The following is a 25599-nucleotide window of genomic DNA, read 5'->3' as shown; positions in this document are numbered from 1 at the left end:
ATTATATCCAGTATTGTCAGTTAATATATTCTTGTTTTTTTTTAAATGAATAGCCGCAATAAATTGGTTTCTTGATAAATCATTTACATCCCAAGCTCCTTTTTAATCTGTTATTTAAAGTTATTCCTTCCAATATCTGTACAGATAAGTGTACATTGTGCCTCTCCTGTGTGCTGATACAGCTGATAAAGCAAACTACCTGTGAATAGTGAACCCAGTGATTCTGTCTTCAGACACATACAGGGATTCACAGTTGTATTAACAAAACAAAATTGACTATATTTAAAATAATCAAGCCTAATCCATACATCTAATGTCCATAATGGAAAATTAATGTATGTACCGAGATGAAATAAAGTGCAATGCATCCACGACTTCCTCAAAGTACACAGCGTGACATTTGCCTTTTTCATTTTTGCTTGCCTGTAAGAGTGCTGTTAACACTGGCATTCATTACTAATGTCTAAGTTGATGTATCAACAGTACTTTTTCTAGTTTTATATTAGTAATTTGTCAAGAAATAGGGGCATTAGAGGAAAAGAGGAAACAAAAGGTAAACACCTCTTGAATTCTGCATTTATCTTGTTTCATTAGTTTAAAAAGTGCATAATTTCAAAGCACTTTGAACATTTGGCTTTTCACTACATCAGTTATAATATTTGGAAAAAATGTAATGAATTCAAGCTGTGAATATTTGATATTAATCACAATGTTCCTTTATGTTCATGGCTTGTAATAGGAAGAAAAGGGGTGTGTCATCCTGTGCATCATGACACAGCTAGGCTTTGACGGCAGGCCTCCACAAGGTCTACCCTTTTTAAATTCCCTTTGACTGAATTCTGTTCATCCGTTTCTATTGCATCTGTTTCATTGGACAGAGGGAGGGTGCAGGCTGCAGTCACTAGGCTCCATTGTAGAGAGACAATTTGTTGATGGCTTAATTTCACCTGTAGGGATCATGGCTCTGTTCCCGCCCCAGCCTTCTCTACTTCTACAGTGCATCCTCTTACTCTTCTCCCCTCCGTTCCCCTCAGTTCTTCAGCCACGACCCTTTAATAACGTGCTTTTGCCAGCTAAAAAGTTGCAAAACATTTGGCAGTTCACTGTTCATAATGTTTCTCTTCTTACCTCTTGTGGTGGTTTGTGCTAAGTGTGGCAGTTAAAGGTGAAACAAAACATGCCAGAAATATGTGCAATACTCCAAGTGACACCTGTCAATGGTGTACAGTCAGTGTGCCTGTAAGGAGATTTCACCTTTAATCTTCCAGCATCCATTGTCTGTAGCACTTTGTTAATCCTGCTTTTATAACATCATATACTGCCATTTTTTTTTTTTTTTTTGGAATCATTGTACTCTTCAAATGATGATCCCTACAGTTGAAAGAGTCAGTTAAAGTAACGCTAGATCAACAACTAACTTGTAAAATAAAATGTTATTTGTTTTTTTTCTTCATGCCTTACTATTAAGCAGAAATTAATACAGGGCATAACCTGTGGTTGGTCTTGCTGTTCCTTATGACACACCAGTTAAAGGGATCTGATTTAGGCTTACCTAAGACGTGAACCATAATCTATATATTTTAGTGTTGGAAAAATTGAATCACATGGTTTAGGGTTGGGTATCGAGATTTTCTTTGTTTTGGTTTAGATTCTGCTTATCGATTCTATTTACTAATTGCTCGTTCTTGGCAAAGAAACCAAATTGTGAAGGCAAAAAACCCTTTATTTTCAGTGGATTTTGGGCTGTAGTAAAAAGTCACTTGTCATAAATGACAAGGTATTTTTTGATTTTAAAATAAAGACAAAAATAGATAAATATGTATATTATAATATTATCCCTGTTTTTATTCTTGAGTTTTATATGGACCCGGTAGCATTAGTTGACTGTGGTGCGCTATGACTACATCTGGAGACCTTGAAAACGCTGCATTCTTAGTGGGTGTTTAGACCAAAAATGAAAAGAAAAGCCCTGCGTTAAATCGAAAATGCATGGTGCTGAATTGGTGGGGGCCTGTTGCTTCAGATGCCTGTGAAAGTGAGACCATAAAATACCATCCAGAATGTCCAGTTTGAGCAATAGATCAATGGGTTTGAAAGCTTGTCCGACTGTGGTTGATAATATTATGAGGGAGAATGTTAGTGCTCTGGAAAGTTATCACGTCTGCAATCATCATTTTTGTTTTTGTTCTTGGCAATGATCTTTAGAAAGAGGGCCTTTTTATATTACAAACTGATCTACAAGGAATCTGCGCTTGTACATATTTTATTGACCACCGCACCACCTTGACGAGACAACATAAAAAAAACTATTCTCGATGCCCAACCCTACATAGTGTCTGTAGCCTCGGTAAAAGAACATTTAACATAGACCTCGTTATGTCTTCTAGACCATTACACTCACCCGTGGATAGCCAAAGCTGGTTAATGGATTGCTGTATTTTTCTGCTGTCTTTTGCTGTCTGGTGTGATGCTGGGAGAAACAGCAGGACTTCTGCAGTGTTCCAGCTTAATGCTGCTTGTAGAGATTTAAAAAAACAAACTACAAGTGAATGTTCTGCATACTACAAAATCTGCATGAAAGATGTGGTTCAGTCCAATTTAATTTAGAATGCAAGTTATTACGGAATGGTCCACTTCATACTGTTTTTGGTTAGTATTACAATTATACAATGCTTGTTGAGTGTTGTAATAGCTTTATCCTAATGCTTCTCCCTCCTTGCATGTTACAGTACTATGCTCTTCAGATTCTGGAAACGGTTATCAAAACAAGATGGAAGATTCTTCCCAGGAATCAGTGTGAAGGTAAAAGTTGTATTTGTGCTATAACTCACAACATGTGTTAGTTCTGTCAATGTTAGTGCCTTTTTAAATGTTGTGACGTGCGGTTGCCAAGTTGAGGAGTGTTCCTCCACTAAGCATGCTGGTTTGTTTTCTGCTCGACTGGCTTGCACTGGCTGCTGCAAGGCATGCCAGGTTGGATTCTGCACTGTAGCAGTTGCTTTAGAGAGGAAACAACCAAAACACCCGAGTACTGATTCTTTTTTTTTTTTTTTTTTTTTAAAGCTTTATGAAGGGGCATCTTTAAAGAGGTAGAGGAACTTTACTTAAAGTTATTACTGTGCTTGCTCACGTTGCTTTAAAATGTTGACGCACCCCATGTGTAGAATTTTTATGTGACAGTATTTTTCAAATTACTCTAATGGCATATGTTTTTGTTTGTAGGAAGATAAAACATTCCCAGTGTTTCTTTCAACCCATTCACCTTTTTGTACCTGGAGGAGAAAGAGGGACATGTTATTGGCATGGAATAATCCCTGCCCCAGTGTCTTTTTCTGAAACTACTGCAAGGAGTTGCCAGTCAGAAATGTTCAAGTCGTACACATATGGGCTTTACTTAGGCTACATTTACATTGCTACATTTTGGTTTGAAAACGAATATCTTTTTCTACGTTTACACCTGGCATTCGCACTGCTCTGGCGTTTCAGAGCCCCTAAACCGGAATTGGAAATTGAAATTTGTAAACACTTCTGACCCCGTTTTGGGTTGTGTTGAAGTCTCAACGGTCGCAAACGGAGACCTTTGGCAACACAGACACTGACGCCAACGTTTCGCCGCCTGATTGGGTCTTAGTCATGACGTCTCGTTCTCTGAGACTAAGCTACTAATGTTACCATGGCAACTACCAGCAAAGGGCAGAGTATACATGCTGTCTCCTGTTTAGCCCTGGCACGCGCATGCCCAGTATTACGAGAATGTTGATGAGCTATGCGGTTTGGGCCTAAACCGCAACTCCTACTGGAGCTAAAACACTTGTGTGCACGGAGATCGCTTTTGGCTCAAAACTCTGCTTGAAAACCAAAACGTAGCAATGGAAATGTAGCCTTAGATGTCTTTGGAAACATTCCAGATTCCCATTAAGAATTATCATGAATGAGAAATTGTTTACCAGATAAATTCTACTTTTAATTGATTTTAATTGTTGCCTAATTGCCATTTCTACTTTATCTCTACATTATCTCAACATTCCCCTGTTTTCTTAGTTTCAAAACCAAATTTATTTTCCTTTGTTACGACCTACTGCTTAAAAAAAATTATGAAGATTTTTCAAGAATATGAAAACAGGGTGGGATGAAAATTGTCTTAAAAAATTTTGGTTGGAGCAAAAAGCAATTTATTATAAAAAAAAAAAAAATTAAGTTAATAATCGTGCAAATCAGTTGATTCTGCCTCCCTCCATTTTTTTCTATAATTTTGCTAAAAAAAATTTTTTTTCATTGACCTAAGACTTCCCTGCTTCTGACCGTAGATGCCTGAATTTTGTTCAAGTGGCAAACCCAGTGCAGGGCGACCGGCAAGTATGTCTTTTCCCCCTTGTGTCAGAGTATTGCCTTGTTTTCGGCTCCGATCACCACACGCCAGCACATCATTTTCAGAATACAGATACAGTCTAGTAACAAATGCGAGGGAGCTGAAAACACAATTTTTTAAGATGCTCTGCTCACATTGACAATCTTGACTGTCTATCAAATACCTGGGGAAATGTAACTTCCACTGAACTGACCAAAACGTTTGCCCTATAGAAGTTCAGTGGCAGGTGCAGCCCACATTCTTGTGTTTACCAAGTATGTAAATGGAGGACCACAATTTTTTATTTTTTTTTAAACTACAGGGTCAAGATTGGTTACATTCAGCTAGTTATGAGCCTGCAGACTGTGTTGTATAACATGCTCCAGGCAACTCGTGATGTCACGATGTGTTTCGATGTACACATTGCATTGGTGCATGCTCACAGTGTCTTTGTGATATCTTTGTGTGTTTGCCAGGTATAAAAAAGTATGTTGTTGGTCTCATTATCAAGACTTCATCAGATGCATCAAATGTGGAGGTGAGTAAACCCGACTTACGTTTCTTTTTTTTTTTTTTTTTTTTTGTAATTGTATGGGTAAAGTAGGACTTGTAATTAATACCATGGAAGTTGACAGAACTGAGAAGAAACAACTGAGCTGCATATAACAAAAAATATTGTGCTGAAATGTTAGATTAGTATTTGAGCTCTGTTGCAAAGTTAAATCGACATAAAAAAATAACTTTTTTAAAAAGTTTTTTCTGTCAAGTTTTACCACTATCAAGGCTACGTTCATTCTGTTGGCATTTGATGCTGTCAGCCGTATTTGCAAATCAGAGTGAATCTTACTTCTTTATTTGTTATGTTACATCAGAGCAGCCAGTACCAGGACGGCCATGAGTAATGTTGGTAACCATAGTGCTGTGTCGTCCAGACCAAACATGGTGACTTCAGCTGCTTTGGAAAGTGTTTTCAGCCAACTTGACCATTTAAAGAACCAGAGGGTCGAGTTGTTAAGAGCTTTAACCTACAGATAACCGAAAGCAACTTTTTATGCAATCTCTGAGATCTTCACCAGCAACTTTCAGAACGTTAGTTTGCCCATTCTAACTAAAGTTATAAGTTTATAATTTAATCTAAATGTTCCCTTTAGTACCTAATAATAATAATAATAATAATAATAATAATAATAATAATAATAATAATATTAGCAGTACTGTTACTGTGGATGAAAACTAGCAAAAGACTAAAAATATTTGAAATACTCATGGCGGTGTAAAACTGAAACGAGATGAACCTTTAAATGTACCTTGAAAAACTAAACTGGAAGTTAAACCAGAAATGAGCGAGGCAGTGGACACAAACAGGTTTGCTTTTAACGAGAGCTTAGCTGGGGATAAGGGTCAGGTCTGATGAATAAGGTATAAAAAGAACAAAGTTGAGAGCTGTTGCACTGTCTATCTCTAACTGATGCCACCACTCGGCTTTTAGCATTTAATAACTAACTCCCTTCATGCTGGAAAGCATACCTAATTGGGCAGACGTGTTAAAGGTTATATAGATTATTGAATCGACCAAGTTGACCAGACTGTTTGAGTAGTAGTTGGATTTGAACTGAGGTTTTACATTTAGGTACAAGCATTCTATGAACGGTCTGTTATCCAAAACGGCACTCTGAGCTTGAAAAACCATAATTTGCTGCAGTGTAATAGACGGTATTATATTAGTATGACTTCATCACTTACTTTTCTGAAGGCTATACTTTCAATTTATGAAGTTTGATTTGAAATTGAATCAACCAGTCTTAAGGCGTCTTTTACAAACACACACGTTTTTACTCCCTAATGACAAGACAATCGACTTTGATTATTCCAAAACATGAAACGTCAAAATTTTTAAATTTTTAAAATTAACTTTTAATCATGTTCACCACTCTTTTTGTCTCACTTCTTGATTATTGACCTCTAACCCTTCCTCTTGTTATTTGTGTTAGATTACATGATTCCAAATGAAATGTTAAATGCTGTGATGAAATGACAGAAGGCCGTGTTCTGAAACTGAGACGATATCTAACTAACCTTCATCTCATTTGTTTTTAGAAAGAAAAGGTGTACATTGGAAAGCTGAACATGATCCTTGTTCAGGTAAGCCTTCAATACTAATGCAAGTTTTTTTTTTTTTTTTTTTTTAATGAATCAGTATTGTCTATAAGACCGTTATTGTAATCCATCACTGTGGCTACTCCAGCTGTTAGAAACACCTAATTGTGTTCCATTAAAACACTGTAATGTTTTCCTAGCCCCACAGTGTTGCATGTGAGTGAATTGTTGAGAGGCACAAAAAAAGTGACAGCAAACAGTTACAATGAAGTTATCCACATTTGATAGGCAAGAGAGTACACCGGAGCAGGAAACTCAGTTCTAGCCAGCTACTCGCATCCTACTCATTGCCTAGGACAATTGAAAGCCACTGACTAGAGTACTAAGGCACATAATGAAACAGAATTCACTGTACAAGAATATAATATACAGAACAACATCTGGGGTCCTACTGGAAAGTGAATTTGTCTTGTTTGTATTACAAAGTGTATTTTTGCAAAATATAAAATTATAGCTCACTGGCTGCTGCTGGAAATCCCTGAGTCAAGGTGGTTTGTTAGTTTCTCACAGGCTAACTTGTCACAGTGGTTACTAGGTGTTGATTAAAACGTAGGTGAGTTACATGACTCTAAATCATTATTTATAGAAAACCGATGAAGCCACCAATTTTAGGAGACTGGAGGTGAAAATGTAAACTAAAAGCTCTAAACCAGTGATTTCATTTTAATCTCATTGCTTGGTGTGGATTATGGATTAATGGCTTTTCTGTAGCTACAGTGAGCAATCTAGTGATTAACGGGTACAAAATATACTCTTTTCACCACATACACTACCTCTAAATGTTAGACAGTTTAGCACATCTGTATGTATGTGAAACACACTATACATTTAAAATAAAATTGATGGATATGCTGGCAGTTTGTTAGAATTTCAGGATAACTGTGTGTTTGGGCGTCTTACTGCTGCCTCATTGCTCCCCTCAGCTTTTGCAGTGATACTTTTAAACCTGAAGATGTCACTCTTAATTAGTCTATCTGACTCTAAAACTGTCTGGGGCTTGAATTTTTTATTTATTTTTTGCTTAGAAAGGTTACTAACTGAGTGAAATGACCCAGAAGTATCTAAGTGGCAGCCATGATAAGAGCTGTTCAAATTCTCTAAATGCTTAAGAAAGTTTTTTTTTTTTTTTAATCTCTATTAGCACAGGGTACACTGGACCATCTGTTTAAAGCGACGCACCGTTCGGCCGGTAACGAAAACAAACGATATGCCTATCTTACATAAATTTAACAATTATTTTCATACAGTCTTACTTATTGAGATTCATGTGGATAAATATGAGTGGACAGGAGGGTGCGGGTGAGCAACCTTTCTCAATGTGACAAGTTAACAACCACTTAATTTCACCTTTGTGACTGGTAGCCTATATTCCTTTTTGTATTTTAATTTTAACCTTTGTAATAAAGTCATATTTTTCACCAGGTTGTCACCGTTTACATAGCCTGCAATATACAACACCGTCAGAACGCACAAGGCAAAGTATCTAAGATGAGCTTTTAGTAGTTTCACCACGGCAGACCTACGTCGATACGTATGTATTAATACAATGATGTAGCCCAGTGAGAGCGCACTGCGATTCCCCTAGCACCGCAGGTTTTTTTTGTCCTTATGAATTCTCTTACACATCTTACCTTGACCTCATGATGTTTTTCATCAAGGTCAAGAAAAAGTGTTTAGAGAAAGACATAGGATGTAATTTTGTTTTGACTTTCGACCGCAGCCCAGGTCAGCTTAGTTCATGATTCCTTATTAAAACTGCATACTAATTCTCCTTGAATGTTTTAAGGCAAGCCAAACGATGTTTATTAATTGTCGCTGTGGCCTCATGATTGTAAAGAGGATCGCTGTGAAGAGAGAAAGCTGCAGGAGAAGCAGTGTATTTGTCTGTATGGAAACATTATGATATAAGATCAAGTCATTATTTATGTAGCAGTTTTCTCATCAGCAAAGAGACACAACAACAATGACACACAATACAAGTACAAAACAACATATTATATAATAAGTTGAGTCAGTGATGATTGTACCCTTACGCCAGGAAAGTGTTGAGACCTGTAAACGCTGTTCACTGCTGTGTGCTGTCTGATCAACAAATTAGTGCAGACCACTTCAGGACGCTATCGTGAGTCATTGAGACGTATACTGTATCGGAAAGGTCTTGAGTCGGACAAATTAGACCACAGTAGTGCCCACGCTCTGTATTTTGTGTGTGCTTGTGTGGTATATTTGCATGAGGGAGACAGAGATTGGCTGACTGGCCACATGAGTGACTGCATTAATGCCATAGTGAATGAGTCTCTGCCTGCATCAGCTGAGCTTACATTGTTTTGGTCTGCAGGGACTGTAAAGCTCCAGATTCCACACTCGTCCTCACTCTGGAGGCTGTGTTTAAATGTTTGTGTGGGATTTGTGATTTCATTAACACACTTTTACATTCTAACTGTTTTACTACTCTACGATCATAGTCTCCTACAAAGCAGAAACAGGGGCACATGCCTGACTTGAGATTGGAAGGAGGGATTGTTATTTTTAGCAAGAGTCACAGATTCATCCCCTTAATTTTTTTATTTTTGAACTTTTTTATCACTGTTGAACCATGTAACAACCAACATGTGTTTGTGCCCCCTGTGTCTATAGATCCTCAAGCAGGAGTGGCCCAAGCACTGGCCCACTTTTATCAGTGACATTGTTGGGGCAAGTCGTACCAGCGAGAGCCTTTGTCAGAACAACATGGTTATTCTTAAGCTTCTCAGCGAGGAGGTCTTTGATTTCTCCAGTGGCCAGATGACCCAGGTCAAAGCCAAGCACCTAAAAGACAGGTCAGCATGCTGCATCTTCACAAACCTCTGGAAGCACAATCATGTTAATTGTAGAAAGTGTAATGAATTTGCTTTGTAGGCATTGCTAAACAAACCTACAGTGGGATCTATGTATTTGAGTGTACCACCAAAATACCATAATTAACCTACAAGCCTACAGAGTGAGTGTTTCAAAGTTAAAAGATAGATTTTGTGTGGAATATCACATAACGGACAAATCAACCAAATCTTCTCTGTCATGGTATATTTAAAAACCTTGGGAATACTTTTTCCGAGTTGTGAACAATGGCCTTCCTGTCTGTATTCATTCTTTTTTTTTTGTTATTAATATTAAGAGAAGGAAATTATAATTTAAGACGGTTCTCTATCTTTGAAACTGGTAAAGTGAGGACTAATGTAAAATAAGAATTAGGGCTGTCAGCATTAACGCGTTAATCGCGATGCGATTAAGGGTCGAGCATAATGCGTTAATTTTTTTTTAATCGTATTAATCGCATGCCGCCATTTATTAATTTATTTTCACTTCGCTCGGCTTTGCGTCGTGCCTAACAGGCTACTATTTTGCCGTACTTCCTTGTAACACATCCTGCTGCTGCAGGAATAGCAACGCGGATTTCGGTGCCTCATTCTGGTGCCACTGATATGTCTGCACTTCTCTCTGATGCTCTGAAAACGGACGTTACATGAAACAGAAACATCGCTGCACATGACGCTAGTTAACACTATCCTCGACAGCAGCTAACGTTAGCCTACCGCTAGCTAATAGCTGGATTAAACACGGTTACAATGCTGACAGCTAACGCTAAACGGTGTAAAGTGTGACTGTATTTCACTGTAGAGGATTCCGACACCGGGATGTAACAATCTGCAGCTGCTGTTGTCGGAAAAACACAGACGGTGCGTTCAATGAAACTGGTAATTTACAGCCTTGTGGTGCATTCAAAGTTGTTGTTAAATTCAAATGTGTGACTAGATTAAATATATAATAAACAAATACAAATCTTAAAATCAAGTTCATAAAGTCACTTTCTTTGCATTCATTTGATTCCCAATCAAGATACACTGGTAAGAACGGCTTTCCATTGTTAATATGTTCTTAAAAACAGTTCTGAAATGCAAAATAATAGAATTTTAATCATGTGATAAAACATGCGATTAATCGCGATTTAAGAAATTTTAATCGTTTGACAGCCCTAATAAAAATGTGTTTCAGTTTTGGGGGTTAAGTAATGGAATGAACTTAATGATGAGTTGAAAATGTGTACGTCTCTGTCGAGTTTCAAAAAAGCTTTAAAATCTAAATGAATTAACGGTTATGAAGTTATTTGACTAAAATATAAATTGTAAAATGCATTATTATTAAGGATTGTACTCAAGTATTTGGTTTCATTTAGTTATGTTGGATTTCTGGGTGATTCTATAGGGATTATGGGATAGGATAGGCAAAAATAATAATAATTCCTTTTTCGGTTAGCTACCGTGGCAAATTGTGGGAAATAATTGTTTCTTTCATGTATGTTAACCAAAATAAAATTATTCATCATCGTCATTGATCCTACTAGGGGTGTCACGATATACCTGTATTGACAATAACCATGATATTTCTAAAATGAAATATTGATATCATGTTAATAATATTCATATGATAATAATTTTTAAAATCCAGTGCATAGACTGTATAAAAGCTTGCTAGCTAGCTACTTGCACAGTGTGTAGCAGTGGCTACTACTGCTGCGACACGGCGCCAGCTGCGCAAAATCATGTCAGATGAGATGACAGAATAATTATTTTTCTTTTTTTTGTACAGTTATGGTTGATTACAGACTCTCTCCTCCTTACACTCCCATTATTTTGAATCATTGCTTGTAATTTATTTGCCAAAAAACGCGATAATCTTGTTTCCGTGAATTGTTTTGGCCACAATAATGGTGTAGTGAAGATCTCTAAAATGTCAGTATCAAAATGTGTTGGGTGCATCCAGTATGTTCCATAATGTGTCTTCTTTTATTTCAGCATGTGCAATGAATTCTCACAGATATTCCAGCTTTGCCAGTTTGTCATGGTATGGAAATCTTCATCTCTTACGTTTTAGCATTAGCGTACAATCATTTTTCATCAGTTAGGCATCAGAGTTTGTCCTTTCATTGGTTGCACCTTAGGAAAATTCCCAGAATGCCCCCCTGGTCCACGCTACTCTGGAGACCCTCTTACGTTTTCTCAACTGGATTCCTCTGGGGTACATCTTTGAAACCAAACTGATCAGCACGTTGGTGTATAAGGTATGTACGCAGATGCACACAGCGTCACGTAACAAGTAGACTTGAATTGTCACAATAAATTGTTTGCAAGACAAATCCATGGATTTGTTGGCAGTTGTGAAATAAGCCAGCAAGTATATACCAAGCAAGCTTAAACATACTACAAATAGTTGCTAGTTACACACACAAATTGTTCTTTAACTAAACATCTGTTTTAAACGGTTTTCAGTTCTTGAACGTGCCCATGTTTCGCAATGTGACACTGAAGTGCCTCACAGAGATTGCCGGTGTGAGCGTCAGCCAGTATGAGGAGCAGTTTGTCACACTCTTCACCCTGACCATGTGTCAACTCAAACAGGTGCGTTAGGCTAAGAACACAGTGCTCAGATTCCCATTTCTTCTTTTAAAGATGTTTATTGAGATTTCAATCTTGATCCATATCCATGCAGATGCTGCCTCTGAACACCAACATTCGTCTGGCCTACGCTAACGGGAAAGATGATGAGCAGAACTTCATCCAGAACCTCAGTCTGTTCCTCTGTACTTTCCTAAAAGAGCACGGGCAGCTCATCGAGAAACGGCTCAACCTCAGAGAAACATTAATGGAGGTAAGAGAGAATACTGTCAGTCACAGGGACACAGTGCTGTGGTGTAACGGCTTGTCTAGACAGGCTGCACAGGAAAAATGGGACAAAAATACTGCAGAGTAAACAAATGGAAGTCTTGTGTAGATAACTGCATCCATTGTCTAATGGTTCCCTTGGTCCTTTCCCAGGCCCTCCACTACATGCTGCTGGTGTCAGAGGTGGAAGAGACTGAGATCTTCAAAATTTGTCTGGAGTATTGGAACCACCTGGCTGCTGAGCTCTACAGAGAAAGTCCCTTCTCTACGTCCACGTCCCCCCTGCTCTCTGGCAACCAGCACTTTGACGTGCCACCACGCAGACAGCTCTATCTGCCTGTACTCTCCAAGGTACAACACACAGCCACATTTCATTTAACTGCTTTATTGAAGAATTAACACACATATAGCCTTGATTGGCATTGTCTCTTTTGCCACTTGATGACATTTACATACACATTGATGTTATATGATGCAATATGATTAATTAATGCATTGTTGTAGTTCAATTTGTCAATGCAACGTTTTCTTTTAAGAAACATTTCTTACTTGAAGTTCAAGATAGCACAGCAGCTAAGTGTTTAGTAGGTGCAGAAGGGTTTCAGTAGAGTTTTAGCTCGCAGTCATATTAGAATCAGTTGGCACTGGTCAAGCAACAGGTGGCTGCTAAACTGCTGCCAAAAGATTTGCGGGTTACAACATTACTGAATATCAGCAGCATTAAGTACAGCAAAATAACAACAGACTTTTTTCTCTTCGGTGATTTATAACTTACATTCCATAACATAGTGTGTGGTGTGTGTGTATATGACCGTAGACAACATATTATCGTAATGTATATTATCCTTTAACATTCTGTGTGTGTGTGTAGTGAGGCTGTTCTTCGCTGTGTGTACGCCCTGACAGGTGTTTATCTCTTGTGACAGGTGCGTCTGCTAATGGTAAGTCGGATGGCCAAGCCCGAGGAGGTATTGGTGGTGGAGAATGACCAGGGAGAGGTGGTCAGAGAGTTTATGAAGGACACCGATTCCATCAACCTCTACAAGAACATGAGGGAAACCCTTGGTATGATTTAGTAATAAGAACCTCTAAGTCCACTGCCATTATATTTAGCATACTTTTTCTTGGCCACAAAAATGCAATGTTTGAAGCTGTGGTAGGCACTTTATCTTTGGCGTCCCTGTGCAAAAATTCCATAATAATCTTTCAGCATATTGTAATTCAAGAGGTCTGAGAGGAAACTGCGCCTCGTCTTGGTTTTGTATTCAGGCTTTTAGAAAATGTAGTCGTCGCAAAAGACTTCGGCCAATCACAGGTCAATTCAGAGAGAGAAAGCGTTCCTATTGGCTGTTCTGCGCATGCATTTCCCTTGTGACAAAAAAGGGAGCGGGAGAGCTGCAGGAAGAGGTCTCACTCCACTTCAAATTCTGGCAGTTTTTTTGCAGTCTACCCACTGCAGCTTTAATTGATCATAACTACAAGAGTTATATGATTTATTTATGGCTTCTTATTTACATCCATCCAGTAAACTTGTTGATAATGCAGCTTCATGCATACCCACTGATTACATAGGCTAAATCCTCGCAAAACATTTGTTAATTTTACTCAACACTGCCAAAATATTTAGTAGTTAGCGCTGTCAGCTGGCTGGGGCCTTTCTGTGTGGAGTTTGCATGTTCTCCCTGTGTCTCAGGGGTTTCCTGCAGGTGTTCCGATTTTATCCCGCTGTTCAAAGACGTGCAAGTTAGATTAATTTGGAAGCTCGTCAACCAGCAATCAATTCAGGGTGTATCTGCTGGGATAGACTTTAGCCCCCTGTGAACCTGAAGATAAGCTGTGAAGAAAATGGATGTATGTAGAGAAAGCTTGATGCCTATCAGGCTTGGGGAGTAACAGAATACAGGAACGACATTACGTAATTAACAAGGAGGAGGTGCAGAAGTCTTGTTTTCTCAGACCAATTGAATTACAGTATGCTGAAAGATTATTATTAAATTTTTTGCCCAACGGCCCCAAAAATACAGTGCCTACAATAGCTTTAATCAGATAACTGATACATTTAGTGCACATGCACACATATTACAACCCTTCACGAGTCTCACAAAACACAACTCTGGTCTCGAGCAAAACCATAAACTAACAGTTGCCAATTCGTTATGATTGCCTCCTAACGTTAGTAAAAAAAAAAAAAAAAGAAAAATGCGTTCACTGGGTGGAAATTTCGTCATTATTTTGTGTTCAAAGCAGAAAAGGGGAACTGCACTGTGCATCACTCATGCCCATATTTGGTCCATAAGTAACAGAAACTAATCAAGTTAGGTTACTTTAATACTGTTATAAGTGGATTAGATTACTAACTACATTTTTTTTTTTTAACAGGACATTTTTATTTTTTATTTTATTTTTTAAGTAACCCTCCCAACCCTGATGCTAATACTCTTTACTATTGGCTGCTTGTAACATTGGCTACCTAAAATAGATTGATCAAAAATGATTATACAGACTCCAGGCTCATAGAATAATACTGCTGGTAAATTTGAGTTTAATGGATATATTGATCTGTGTCAATTTCCACACTGGCATACCAATTTTACTGTCTGTTCATACACTTTTTTTCTACCATACATGGTACACATACTGATAATACAAATCTACTTTGTGCCATCCTGCAGTGTACTTGACTCACCTGGACTATGCGGACACAGAACGCATAATGACAGAAAAGCTTCACAACCAGGTGAACGGCACCGAATGGTCCTGGAAGAACCTCAACACATTGTGCTGGGCCATCGGATCCATTAGTGGGGCTATGCACGAGGAAGACGAGAAGAGGTTCCTGGTCACTGTCATCAAGGTACAAAAAAGCCCTGAACTTGTGGTATAAAGGGACCAACATGCTCATTGTTGTAGTACTTTACTTTTAAACAGCTCAAGATCTACCAAAACTTCTACAATGCGTTTAGATATCTGTAAAAAGTAAAATTACGGACTTTAAAAATGCTTTAACATTATAATTCAAATTCCAAGTAAACATTTAAAGCTGCTCGGTTTCAATAATAGATTACAGTTCATCATTTCCTTTCTGGTCAGGTCACGTGTTTATTGACACCACTTTGATGTTGAATGATTTTTCAAGTGATTGTGTAGAACACTAAACACTGACCCCAGGTCATGTGAATGATTTTGAAAACCCTTTTTGTCCTGTTTGTTTCAGGATCTGCTGGGTCTGTGCGAGCAGAAAAGAGGAAAGGACAACAAGGCCATCATAGCCTCCAACATCATGTATATTGTTGGCCAGTATCCACGCTTTCTCAGAGCCCACTGGAAGTTCCTCAAAACTGTGGTCAACAAACTCTTTGAGTTCATGCATGGTGAGAGGTGGTTTGGTTTTGTAAAGTGTAACGCATTGGTTTAAATTGGTTGGATCTATGTATATCAGATTTTGAAATGATGGCCAATTTTGATCCAACTTGTCATCCTCCATGCCCCTCCTTCATCAGAGACCCATGATGGTGTTCAGGACATGGCCTGTGACACATTCATCAAGATCGCCCAGAAGTGCCGGCGCCACTTTATCCAGGTGCAGGTGGGAGAGGTGATGCCCTTCATCGACGAGATCCTCAACAACATTAACACCATCATCTGTGACCTCCAACCTCAGCAGGTCAGCAAATGCATGCTCATTGTCATTTTCATTATCTCTAGAGATGCATCACACTTGTGCAGAGTACACAGAGAGACACAGTCATTAGCACAATTCTGCTTGAAAATAATTTCTCTTATTTGCCTTTGCTGACAAGTCTTCCTGTTTGTGTGCAGGTGCACACCTTCTATGAGGCCGTAGGTTATATGATTGGGGCCCAGACAGATCAGGCTGTTCAAGAGCACCTGATAGAAAAATACATGCTTCTGCCCAATCAAGTGTGGGACAGCATCATCCAGCAGGCTACTAAGGTAAGAGAACAATATACCCTCACATCCTAACAAAGTGTATCCAATATACCAGTCTATATGTTCTATGACAGACAAAAACAGTGTGTTAATCTGTACGTCTCTCCACCCTCAGAACGTGGACATCTTAAAGGACCCAGAGACTGTGAAACAGCTGGGTAGCATCCTGAAGACCAACGTCCGAGCCTGTAAGGCTGTGGGACACCCCTTTGTCATCCAGCTCGGTCGGATTTACCTTGACATGCTCAATGTCTACAAGTGCCTCAGCGAGAACATCTCTGCTGCCATTCAGACAAATGGTAAGGGAGGTGTGTGTTTATGCTCCTCCAGCTGACTGATAACATGTCTGTAGATTCATCGACGCCAAAAACAAATTGCCTACCACAGCTTTAAGGTCACGTGATGAGCTAAGATTGATAGACTAAAATTGAGGCGCCCTCACAATGTGATGTCCAAGCACATGAAGGCAGTGATGTTACAGCAGACAGGTGGACCCACTGTTCCCTTACATCTTTTCAGTGATGTTTCTCCAGTTTGACAGATATAGTCTCTTTAACATCTTATACAAATCATCCATTGTGTCTCTAGGATATGAACACAAATGTCCTCAAAACCTACAGTATATTGATAGTTAAACACTGCTGAGGCCTAACCTAATGTGTTTGCTCTTCTGTGTTGTGCCTTTCACTTGTGGAGGACTTGTTTGGCCTCAGTGTGTTGAGGGGTTAGAAAAATACACAGATTCCTTCGATGCCTGGGCATGAAAGATTAAGCTACACTCACTAACACAAACTATCATTTTGTACTTTTTTGGTTGGTGCTACAGTTGCAATATATTTGTTTTATTCTAACCTTTACTTATGCACTTCAGTAGTGGCATTTTGTTTGTAGGCCAGCAATACGGTGTCCTTTTTTTTCCTTGCATACGCCTGTTTTAGTGACTCATCTCTGAGTCTCTGGGCTTAAATGGCGGGAGAGGTGCCGTATGAGGTCTGTCAGTACTGATCAAGGATTTCTGCACTTACATTGCCCGCTGATACAGAGCAGGAAAGAAATGGTGAGCTGTACAGAAGGAACAAATAGCGATGATACAGTGCAGAGCAGATGGCTTTTCAAAAGAAAGGAACCACTTAATCAATTGTGATTGAAGCCAGGCTCCCCACACCTGATAAACCCTGCTTACCTGTAGGGTTGCGGGATGAGGAAAAAATCTTCAAGTTATATGTAATGTCAAGTTGATAGAATAATTCTGTAAACCTAAAGTTGCCATAAAGCAGTCTTGCTTAATGATTCGCAACATTACCTACAATGGCCTAAATGTCGTTATGGCTTAAGCTAAGTTCCTACTAAAAGACTTTCAAAGTCGTCAGTTCGCTGTACTATAGTGTGCACACTACACAACTTGCTGTCATGTTTTCGCACTACCTGACTGACCGGCGACAGGGGCTCACACACTACTATATCTTTTACCAGTTGGAATTCACGTATCTAGCCCGTTTGCTCTAGGTGCAACAACTTTGGTCTGTGTTGCAAATGCAAAATGTAAAGTACAGGTGACCCCTCACCCTGGTTTCCCCTCAGCCTGTGACTTGCACTCTCATTGGCTGTAGCTCCCCGGCAAAGTCCCCGACAACTCCAGGTATTTAGTGTGGCAGATATCTGGAATGTGTCTTTTTTTTTTTTTTTTTTTTTTTTTTTTAAAGATTATTTTTTTTGGGCTTTTCCCTTTTATTTATAAGTGGATGGACATGAAAGGGGGAGAGAGATGGGGGATGACACGCAGCAAAGGGCAGCAGGTCGGATTCGAACTCTGCGCCGCTGCAGGACTCAGCCAACATGGGGCGAACATTCCCACTGGGTGAGCTAGAGGCCGCCCCAGTCTCGCGTTTTTTGAACGGTTCACACATTGTGCTCGAGCGCTGAGCCAATGCGGATTTGCGTCCCATATGGAGCTTCAAAAACTGCCGGAGACCCGAAATTCGGGGCTAAAGTCCTGTAGTGGGCATCTACTGTTAGTAAACCAGAAAAATTGTATCAAAGGGAGAGCTACAGCACCATGCTGTCTTTCGTCTAAGTGCCTGACCATAACTACAACAGCAAACGAGAGGAAACTGTGACACACAAACATGATCCTTCACTGCTCAACCAGTCAGCATGTCTACAAATGCCTTGTAGTACTCAAAGACCCCTTCTATGTGCTCTGTGCAGAACATTTACTCACATCCTCACAAGAAAACAATGTATTACTGTATTAGACAAAGTTTTCTCTGTGTAGTGCCTATCATATATGTCTTCTCTTTGTGTTGCAGGTGAGATGGTGACGAAACAGCCCTTGATCCGGAGTATGAGAACAGTGAAACGAGAGACACTGAAACTGATCTCAGGCTGGGTCAGCCGATCAAACGACCCACAGATGGTGAGAAATCACTATGAGATCCTCTGAGATGTTAAGGCACATCACTCCCGGGAGAGGAAAACCTAATATGTCTGAAGTTGTCTTGAGGAACAATAGCCCTTTTTGGGGTGATGAACATTCTACGCTAAATTCACAAATATATATATATATATATATATAAATACTTTTATAAAAATAAAAAGTTTAACGTGGTCTTGATCAGACAGCAGTGATATATTTTTACTCGTGTCCTCAGCAGGAGATACTTCACTCTGTGGCAATCAATGAAACGGTTGACAGTAGAAAAGAAGTAGAACTAATCCAGTTTGTATTTTTAGATCAAACATAAAGATTTCAGTTTGTGCCCTCAGCTGTGTTTTTATCTGCATAACAATTAATATTCATCGTGTGTCTTAGTTTATAGACATGCAAAAAATTATCGCTGCACCTTTTGTAATGTACCTGTCAAAACTGAGCCTTTAACAAGTCTAGGTAGATGTCTTTGCAGCACTTGTCTTTATAGGTGGATGCTCCTGTTTTTTTTATTTTCCTCTGTTGTTGCCTGTTGGTCCCAGCTGATCCCTCCTGTTGTTTTCCAGGTTGGGGAGAACTTTGTTCCACCGCTGCTGGACGCCGTCCTCATTGACTATCAACGCAATGTCCCCGCTGCCCGTGAGCCCGAGGTCCTCAGCACCATGGCAACCATCGTCAACAAGCTGGGGGGACACATCACCGGCGAGATACCCCAGATTTTTGATGCCGTCTTCGAGTGCACCCTGAACATGATCAACAAGGTATCTTTAAAAATTAAAAGTGGGCTGATCATCGTTTTGGTTAACCGTATGATTGAAAGTTTACCTAAACATGTGATACTGACAGTGATCTACATCATGTGGCCTTCACAGCAGTCTGTTAATCAGAGCGCTATATTGGACTGATTATGTTTGTCCACTCTGACATGATGGGCCATTGTCAGAAGAAAACCAAGATAAAATGTATTTAAGACATCAATCCAAAATGAGTGGGTTGACTTGGGACATGATACAGCACAGGGTCTTTCAATGACATGTAACAGATTACATCTTATAGCCATATGTATCCTGTAAATATATATTCCAATTCCCCAGTGTTTTAAATATAGTTTATGCCTACGCATGTCGTAGTCTTAAAGTAAAGGGCAGTCTCTCAATACACTTGATGTTGTTGGCATTTGTAGTAGAGGTCGATCGATATGGGTTTTTCAATGGCCGGTGCCAATATTTAGAGAGCAGGGCAGCCAATATATAATGCCGGTATCATGCTGTTGTTTTGTTTTTGATTTTTTTGCATTTGATAAAATGCAACAATTTAATCATAATTACAGCTGAGGCACAAAAATAACACTGATGTTGAACATTGTTATGAACATTGTCTGCATTGTCTCGGTTTGCTTAAGTAGATCTGCACTTTGTCTGCAGTGCAAAAAATGTATCAACTAAAAACTAACAACTTTTTTTGTATTGTGCTTTTATGCTAGAACTTTGAGGAGTTTCCAGAGCACAGGACCCACTTCTTCTACTTGCTCCAAGCTGTAAACTCTCACTGCTTCCCTGCATTCCTCGCCATCCCCCCTGCCCAGTTCAAACTGGTGCTGGACTCCATCATCTGGGCCTTCAAACACACCATGAGGAACGTGGCTGATACTGGTAAGGCTTCTGAGAGAGAGAGAGAGAGAGACACACACACACACACACAAGCACACACACACACACACACATATTTAACTACATTGATTAATGTTCATATTAAGCAACAATGCCTCGAGCATGAACACCAACTTATGTAAAACAATCTGGGTGTTGTTTTATCATATCATGGGGACAGTGTTTCACAGGTGGGGATAATCTTCAAACAGCAGAAACTATTTGACACAGCTGGTGCACTGTGATACACCGTGTCGGCGATGTTCAGAAGCACTCGCTGATCTTTACTTGTCAGATCGTGCTCCTGGCCCCGCTATAACGTACAGGTATAATCTTCCTTTTGTGAGGAAGGAATGTGAGGAAGTTTGAACCGAACAATGTGTAGGAAGCTGAAGTTGTACTTCTGTTTCTGCTCATCCAGGTCTGCAGATTCTGTACACGCTGCTGCAGAATGTGGCCCAGGAAGAAGCAGCCGCTCAGAGTTTCTACCAGACGTATTTCTGTGATATCCTACAACACATCTTCTCTGTGGTCACTGACACGTCACATACTGCCGGTGAGCTGACACACGTGAGCTGTGGGGACACCTGAACGCTCCAATACGAACATCTTTCAGTGATGAATAATTTAAGTTTCTTTAGTAAAAGGGTGCGTGTTGGTGTGTTTTTCTGCAGGCCTGACGATGCATGCGTCCATCCTGGCCTACATGTTCAACCTGGTGGAGGAAGGGAAGATCACTACAGTGCTAAACCCTGCCAGCCCTAACAACCAGGGTTTCATCCAGGAATACGTGGCCAACCTGCTCAAGACTGCCTTCCCTCACCTACAAGAGTGAGTATCAACACACACAAACGCACAATCTCTCTGCTGCAGTAAAATAACACATCTGCTAACACCACCGTGGCTGTGTGTCTTTTGTTTGCGCTAGTGCTCAGGTGAAGGTGTTTGTGACCGGGTTGTTCAGCTTAAACCAGGATATTCCTGCATTCAAGGAGCACCTCAGGGACTTCCTTGTCCAGATTAAGGTGAGTTTGTCAAAGTTCACAAGTCATGTTCAATGCTCTACACATTAGGGGTGTGCAAAAAAAATCGATTCACATTTGTATCGCGATTCAAGCTCTACCGATTCAAAATCGATTCATAGAATTCCAGAAGTTTTTATTTTTTTATTTTTTTTATTGTATGTCTACTGCAATCACATGGGAAAAGTAACTACATTTACATACTGTGAATCGTATTATTAGATTATGTTTTTGGGCATTTTCAGCCTTTATTTGGATAGGACAGATGAAGACATGAAATGGGAGAGAGAGGGGGGAATGACATGCAGCAAAGGGCCGCAGGTCGGAGTCTAACCCTGGCCCGCTGCGTCAAGGAGTAAAGCTCTATATATGGGCGCCCGCTCTACCAACTGAGCTATCCGGGTGCCCGTGAATTATTTTTTATTTTTTTAATCGACAATCATTTTTGAATCAAATCAATTTCTGAATCGAATCTTGAGCCTAAAAATCAATATCGAATCGTGACATTTTCTGAATCGTGCACCCCTGCTACACATTCATAAGTCGCTTTGGATAGCCTCGGCTAATGTAGGTGTCATGATAATTAACTGGAATATAACAACCAGACCTTGTTGGGGTTTTTGTTTTCAGCCATTGTGCAGCATAAACGCAGCCAAAAAAACAATAGTTATATATTGTTAATTGAATGTAATATATTTGAACTGTCTATCCGTGTGTATTTGTTTGCTGATAAGCTAAACTAAAGTGAACAAGGGCCTGCATACCTCTGGCTTTGCTGTTTGTTGTTTGTGCCGCGCGGGCTTTGTCTCTTCTCACAGAGGTTATCGGGGACCACATAGTTAGCTGCTTAGCTGTTGTTTCCACAAATAACATTTTCCTGCATGGTCAGGTTGTTCTGCTAAGTATATGGAAGGTCTGTGGCTGCTGTGCCAGCTTATTGTTGGAATAAAACTGTGTATGACAGTGACAGTGACGTGCGCCCTGTATTCTAGTCTACAGATTGGTCCACTTTTCAGCTGTTAGGCTCATTGAATTATTTTTATTACGGTTATTTTCCAGACTATAATCTTGAAATTAGAGATACAACTGATCTTTTGAGATGTTGTCAGGATCAAAGTAATTAGTTAGTTAAATCGATTTTGGGATCAACAGATTAAATTATTGTCAACAATTTAGCTAATCGATTAATTATTTTTCATTTATAAAGCAAAATTGCTGAACATTTACAGTTTGTTGCTTTTCTCTCGGGTTCAAATCGTAAGTTCATTCAAGATTTGGTCAGTTCGATGTCACCTTGGGCTCTGGGAAGTTTACTTCGTTCAGACTAAAAGAGACTAATCAGTTAATTGTAAAATGAATTGATAATGAAAATAATCTTTAGTTTGAGCTTCAGTCGTGATCCCACACAAGGATCAGTGGATGTAGAAAATGCATTGGTAGAGGTGGCATGTGGCTTTTTAAAGCGCTAACCGCCGTGTTTCCCTGTTTTGTGCTGCTGTTCCAGGAGTTTGCAGGCGAGGACACCACAGACCTGTTCCTGGAGGAGAGGGAGGCGTCACTTCGTCAGGCCCAGGAAGAGAAACACAAGATCCAGATGTCAGTCCCGGGCATCCTCAACCCTCACGAGATCCCTGAGGAGATGTGTGACTGAGCACCAGCTCCACCAAACTGTACAGTACTCCCAACAACAAACAAACAAACAAACAAACAAACAAACAAACAAATAAACCCTAACCACAGCAAACGCAACAAAACCCAAGAGAGGCACGTGAGTGTGGCGGGAGGCCGCTCACCTTCTGCAGAGCAGGCCGTCCCATTGGATGTTTGTTGACCAAAACAATGCCAATAATATGTAAATGATTACCGCGTCACCCTGTGGCCCTTTTTACATAATCTGCGTTTTCTATGGAGACTTTTTGTGTAATATCTTTCCAGAACTGTTAATCTAAGCGTATGTTTCGTTGGTCTCTGGCCCATCCCAAGACCTGCATGATGAGGTTGTAACGATTAGACAACTTAACCATCTTGTTTTTGTTCTGTTCCCTCCACCTCCCATGTTCTCTTTCTCCCAGTTCTTCCCTCTTCCCATATAATTGTTTATATATAAATATATTATATATACAGTCTGAGCAGGGTTTTTGTGAAAACTGGCATATGTGTCAAGTCCGCATAGAGGCTTCTGGACCTGTGGTGTGACAGACAGGAGGTGGTCATTTAGTGGCACACGCACCGCTTGTTTGGTGCCCCCCACGGCATTGTGGGAGAATGTGAATCTAACGGATAATGAATGAAGGCCGAGAGATACTGCTTCATGTATCCACATCGGTTGCTCATGAGGAGTTCTGCTTCACCTTAAAAAAAAAAAGCGCATGGCTGCTGGCGACAGGAGTTTTTTAGGGAAAGCAAAACCGAATATGTGCATATCATCCCAATTGTATAGCATCTTTAATACCATGGGAACATTTTTTTTTTTCCTCCTTTTTATTCTATTGTTTCTTTTTGTTGTGGGTGTGTGTGCGTGTGTGCTGTCGCCTAGTCGACATCAGCGTTTTGTTTTCCTCTAAGAGGATTGTTGCTCATTTGTGAGCCTTCATTAATGGGATGTTTTAAGGAAGTGGCGGAGGTATTTATGGGTTCTTAGTTGGTTGCATCTTTATAACAACTCCTGTTTAACTCAGATGGCTTTTGAGATTTTGAATTGTACTAATTTAGATTGTTTACCATGCAGTAGTGCTTCAAGACACTACCTTTAGCAAAATAAAAAATAAAAACTGGGTTTACATTTAATTTTGTATTTTTGCATTTTTTTTCAGTTGTACCTGTTTGAGTTCTGTCCAAATAAAACAAACGGCTTTTTGTCCAGAGAGCAAATGAATTGCCACGAGTTTAATTAGGTAAAGAATGTATAAATCCAAATAAGTACCCAATCTCTAATGACAAATTTCCCTTCTAAAGGTGTTACATTTGTTGTGAACTTTTTGAACTGATTAAAGTTGCGAATTTTATAACCCTGCCTTTGCTCAGATTTCTTCATTCCACAACAGAGACCCATTTTATAGGAACTGATATTATTTTTCGTACTTACTGAAAATGTTAAAGCCCCACATTATGCTACTTGCTACTTCACTTGGATGTTTGAGCTTCACTGTGAATGAGAGAGGAAGAGGATATGGAATTTTAAGAATATTTAAGCAGACTAGTTTACACTTTACTGTTCTATGAAATGAAAGTCAAAACCCTGCAGTCTGAAAGTTTGGACTAGGTGAACTGATAACATGTTGGCAGGCAGCCTGACAATGTGGCATTTTTGTCCTCAGATTTAAAAATAAAAAAATAAAATAACATTCCACTTTATATTTTAGGCATATCTCCACATTAATGGAGAGTGAACCTGTAGGAAAAGCTTACTGTATATTTGTATTGTTTAGTATGTAGCTTCCTCTGACAGCCATCTGTAAAATGACTAGTCAGGGGTTAATGAAAGCGACCCCATGTACAGTGCAATCCTGCTCCCAGTACAGTGACAAATGTTGATCTAGACTCTCACCTGGACGGTTGTGACCTGAGCTCACCCACTTCTCTTACACACTCCCACATAAATCCTAAAAGGAAAGGTAGATGATGATGATGGATGCCATCTGTCATGCATGCAGTATTCCTGTGGCATTAGGCCATTTCCGCTCAGACCTCTTTGGCCAAGGTTGGTGCAGGGTAAACCAACCCTGCCACTAATCCCTGTTAACATGCTGGTATTCCATTAAAGGTTATGATGACGCCCTGCAACTGTAAGTTGAAACACTTATCTGACGGAACCTGTCAGCTCTGATGCAACCAGAGAAGAAGCTGATGGATTCTCACTATGAGACTTAAAATTCTGCTTCAACTCAGTACTTCATTTTGTTGGGGGTTGAGTAGGTCAGCTGTGGGTCTTGGTGTTTTATTTCAAAACCTTCAACAGTGGCCACTCTGGTATTATGGCGGCATGTCCCAACACCCCTGTAAAGGAAGGCTTTTGCTGATATCAGTGATACAATTTCATTTTTGAGTGCTTTTTGTGGAGTCATCATCTCTTCTGGTAATTTGATGCTGGTTCATATGATGCATATGCTTTGGTGCTTTCATATCTGAACATCTCTCTGGGACCATAATTCAGTCTGGCTGTAACAGGACCCCCCCCCCCTCTCTCTCTCTGCCTCCCTCCCTGACCCAGATCTTCAGCCATTCTCGGCATCCGCTATCGAGGAGAAGAGGCAACAGCTGGGGTAGCCCCCGCCCACCCACCACCTACCCAAAGAAATGCCCGCTCTCCGCCTCCTTATGCCCTGCTCTGCATCTACGCTGTAGG

General features: G+C 39.8%; 1 protein-coding gene across 5 annotated transcripts in view; it reads left to right on the top strand.

The window, feature by feature from the left end:
- xpo1b (exportin 1 (CRM1 homolog, yeast) b) overlaps positions 1-24266 on the top strand; it is a 29077-nt gene extending 4811 nt beyond the window's left edge. The window contains exons 2-25 of one of the 5 annotated variants that reach the window (XM_035992166.1): positions 740-806; positions 2730-2802; positions 4308-4356; positions 4825-4886; positions 6446-6490; positions 9143-9324; positions 11338-11386; positions 11484-11603; positions 11812-11940; positions 12032-12190; positions 12358-12555; positions 13131-13269; positions 14877-15058; positions 15419-15575; positions 15705-15868; positions 16024-16158; positions 16271-16463; positions 18465-18571; positions 19150-19344; positions 20067-20235; positions 20654-20788; positions 20907-21063; positions 21161-21257; positions 22759-24266. In XM_035992166.1, the coding sequence (XP_035848059.1) occupies positions 2734-2802; positions 4308-4356; positions 4825-4886; positions 6446-6490; positions 9143-9324; positions 11338-11386; positions 11484-11603; positions 11812-11940; positions 12032-12190; positions 12358-12555; positions 13131-13269; positions 14877-15058; positions 15419-15575; positions 15705-15868; positions 16024-16158; positions 16271-16463; positions 18465-18571; positions 19150-19344; positions 20067-20235; positions 20654-20788; positions 20907-21063; positions 21161-21257; positions 22759-22905 (3039 nt within the window). In that variant the 5' untranslated portion in view covers positions 740-806; positions 2730-2733 and the 3' untranslated portion in view covers positions 22906-24266. Of the gene's footprint in view, positions 1-739; positions 807-2729; positions 2803-4307; positions 4357-4824; positions 4887-6445; positions 6491-9142; positions 9325-11337; positions 11387-11483; positions 11604-11811; positions 11941-12031; positions 12191-12357; positions 12556-13130; positions 13270-14876; positions 15059-15418; positions 15576-15704; positions 15869-16023; positions 16159-16270; positions 16464-18464; positions 18572-19149; positions 19345-20066; positions 20236-20653; positions 20789-20906; positions 21064-21160; positions 21258-22758 lie in introns of those variants that run through there. The other 4 variants (XM_035992165.1, XM_035992167.1, XM_031284110.2 and 1 more) reach the window with 4 other exon arrangements.
- Positions 24267-25599: the final 1333 nt, after the last annotated feature.

Source organism: Sander lucioperca, chromosome 15 (genome assembly GCF_008315115.2).
Source record: "Sander lucioperca isolate FBNREF2018 chromosome 15, SLUC_FBN_1.2, whole genome shotgun sequence".
Classification (NCBI taxonomy): domain Eukaryota; kingdom Metazoa; phylum Chordata; class Actinopteri; order Perciformes; family Percidae; genus Sander; species Sander lucioperca.
Note: the sequence above shows the minus strand (reverse complement) of the source record. Positions and strands in the feature narration are given on the sequence as shown.